We start from the raw sequence: 2,261 nt of genomic DNA, 5'->3' as shown, positions 1-2,261 counted from the left end.
GTTTTATATTATATGTCATAATGTATGTCATATAGTTTTAAAACCCACCATAGGTTATGCATTTATATTCATGCATCATTTTATATTATAAGTGTTATGATATATGAATATGCATGATTTAAATTACATTTAGCATGCTCATGCATCATATAGTATAAATGTTATAGTATATGTATGCATGCATTATAGCATATCCATGCATCATTTATATTATAAGTATTATAATATGGTTAAATGAGTGTATGGAAAGTATGCTATAGCATGATTCATTACTTAGTTATATATTGTTATATATTAGTAATGAATGAAAATTGCATGAAGCATGACATTACCTTAAGTTAATTTATAAATGTTATAATTAACTAAAGTATGTCAAGCATGCAATGGTTATTTTTAACTATTTCATTTATTTATATTTGTTTAACTAAATGAAATTAGAATTAAAATCAATAATAAAGAGTTGCATGCAAACTTTAGACTATAACCATTTTTATTATTTTTTTAAAATATGATTGAGATAGACCAAAGATCACATTTCTAATGAGATTAGGAATCTAAGTTTAATCTTTTAATCGGTTTAATATGATTAAATTGATTCTTAATAAAAGATTAAATATGTAACAAATATATTTATAAGGGATCTTTTGGCTAAGGCGGGTTCTGGCTAGGTTGGGGTACTTAAGTTGATGGAAACATCGCACTCCTACTTGGAAACCTACCTGGAAAGGTGAATTAGATAGATTTGATACATGTATGAAAATTTGATCAAAGTCTATTAAAGAGTTGAATGAAACTTCAATCAAAATTGTTTAATCATCAAAGACAAAAGTTGTTTTTTAGCAAATTAAACAAGCACTTAGATAAAATCAGTAGCCAAATTTTTTCTAAGTTAATTAACCCTAGTTAGAACACTTAGTGGGAGAATAATTGGGTATATGATACTTCATTTTAGTCTCTACACGTTTCTCCCTATAAGTTTATACCTTGAGATCTATACTCGGCCTCGAGGCACCACGGGTGTCCCTCTACGGGTGGCATTTAGGTAGGTCAATAACAAGGTGAATGGAGAGAGTGTTTATAGTAAGTGGAAGCAGGACGTGTGACAACATATTCCTCGGTCTCTCTCATTAGGTTAAATAAAGTTTCATGCATCGCCTCGTGGCATCGTGGTTGTCCCTCTAAAGAATGGTTGTATTTCATGATGCTTTATTCGATCTCCAGAAATGGATAGATTTGCTTTAGTTTCATGTCCCAATCGGTTTTTCTGGACCATTGGGGCGAAACTCTAGAACGTAAAATGAGGGGTTACACTTACGCAGAATTGTTAAGGATGTTAATAAATTCTGGACCGAACAATGGTGACTGTTAGTTACAGTAACAAGGTGTTGTTTCTGTCAAATGGTTAAAAATGTCTCATTTCAATGAAGGGGAACTTGATCACCCTACGGTGACTTTTGTCTTGCCTCACCGAAACATCATTGCAAAATAGATGTAACTTAGGGTACACTAGACTATTTTGCTAACAACTGATTGATTTTCTTAAGTGGTTTAAAGTAAGTAGCTAAAATAGTTTGTACTTTTTCAGCAAATTCTTTAAATGGCTATCGCAACTTTAAGTTTATTAGATGCTGATAAGTTAACGGGAGAAAACTACGCTAGTTGGGAAAACACAATTAATACTATTCTAATCATCGATGATTTTAGATTTGTCCTGATGGAGGATCATCCTTCCAATCCACCTGCCAATGCTCCTCAAAATGTTCGGGAAGCATATGAGCGTTGGACACGGGTAAACGAAAAGGCCCGAAAGTACATGTTGGCAAGTCTTAATGAAGTCTTGTTCAAGAAGTATGAGCCCATGCTCATAGCTCGTGAGATCATGGAGTCTCTGAGGGGAATGTTCGGATAACTGTCTGCATAGCTTAGGCATGACACTCTGGAATACATCTGCAATGCCTATATGCAAGAAAGGAAATATGTTTGAGAACATGTTCTCAACATGATGATTCAATGCGACATGGCAGAGATGAACGGGTCGAGCATCGATGAAGCCAGTCAGGTTAGCATCATACTGAAATCTTTACCTGAAAGTTTCCTACATTTCCATAGCAATGCTGTTTTGAACAGGATTGACTATAACCTGACCACCCTGTTCAACGAGCTACAGACCTTCAATGCTTGTTGAAAAGCAAGGAGTAGAAGGGTGAAGCAAATGTTACTTCATCTTCCAAAAAGTTCAATAAAGGTTCGACCTCTGGAAC

The 2,261-nt window shown here is 34.1% G+C and overlaps 1 protein-coding gene across 1 annotated transcript; it reads left to right on the top strand.

The window, feature by feature from the left end:
- The first annotated feature begins 1,597 nt into the window (after positions 1–1,597).
- LOC150037945 (uncharacterized) lies at positions 1,598–1,909 on the top strand. The gene has a single exon (XM_090311087.1). The coding sequence runs from the start codon at positions 1,598–1,600 to the stop codon at positions 1,907–1,909; it is 312 nt and encodes a 103-aa protein (XP_090167213.1).
- The last annotated feature ends 352 nt before the right edge of the window (positions 1,910–2,261 follow it).

Source organism: Benincasa hispida, chromosome 2, assembly GCF_027475165.1.
Source record: "Benincasa hispida cultivar pf3 chromosome 2, pf3_genome.v1.1, whole genome shotgun sequence".
NCBI lineage: Eukaryota > Viridiplantae > Streptophyta > Magnoliopsida > Cucurbitales > Cucurbitaceae > Benincasa > Benincasa hispida.
Note: the sequence above shows the minus strand (reverse complement) of the source record. Positions and strands in the feature narration are given on the sequence as shown.

Excerpts from the sequence above, each read along its gene's own strand:
- LOC150037945 (XM_090311087.1), top strand. The coding sequence starts at position 1,598 with ATGGCTATCGCAACTTTAAGTTTATTAGATGCTGATAAGTTAACGGGA.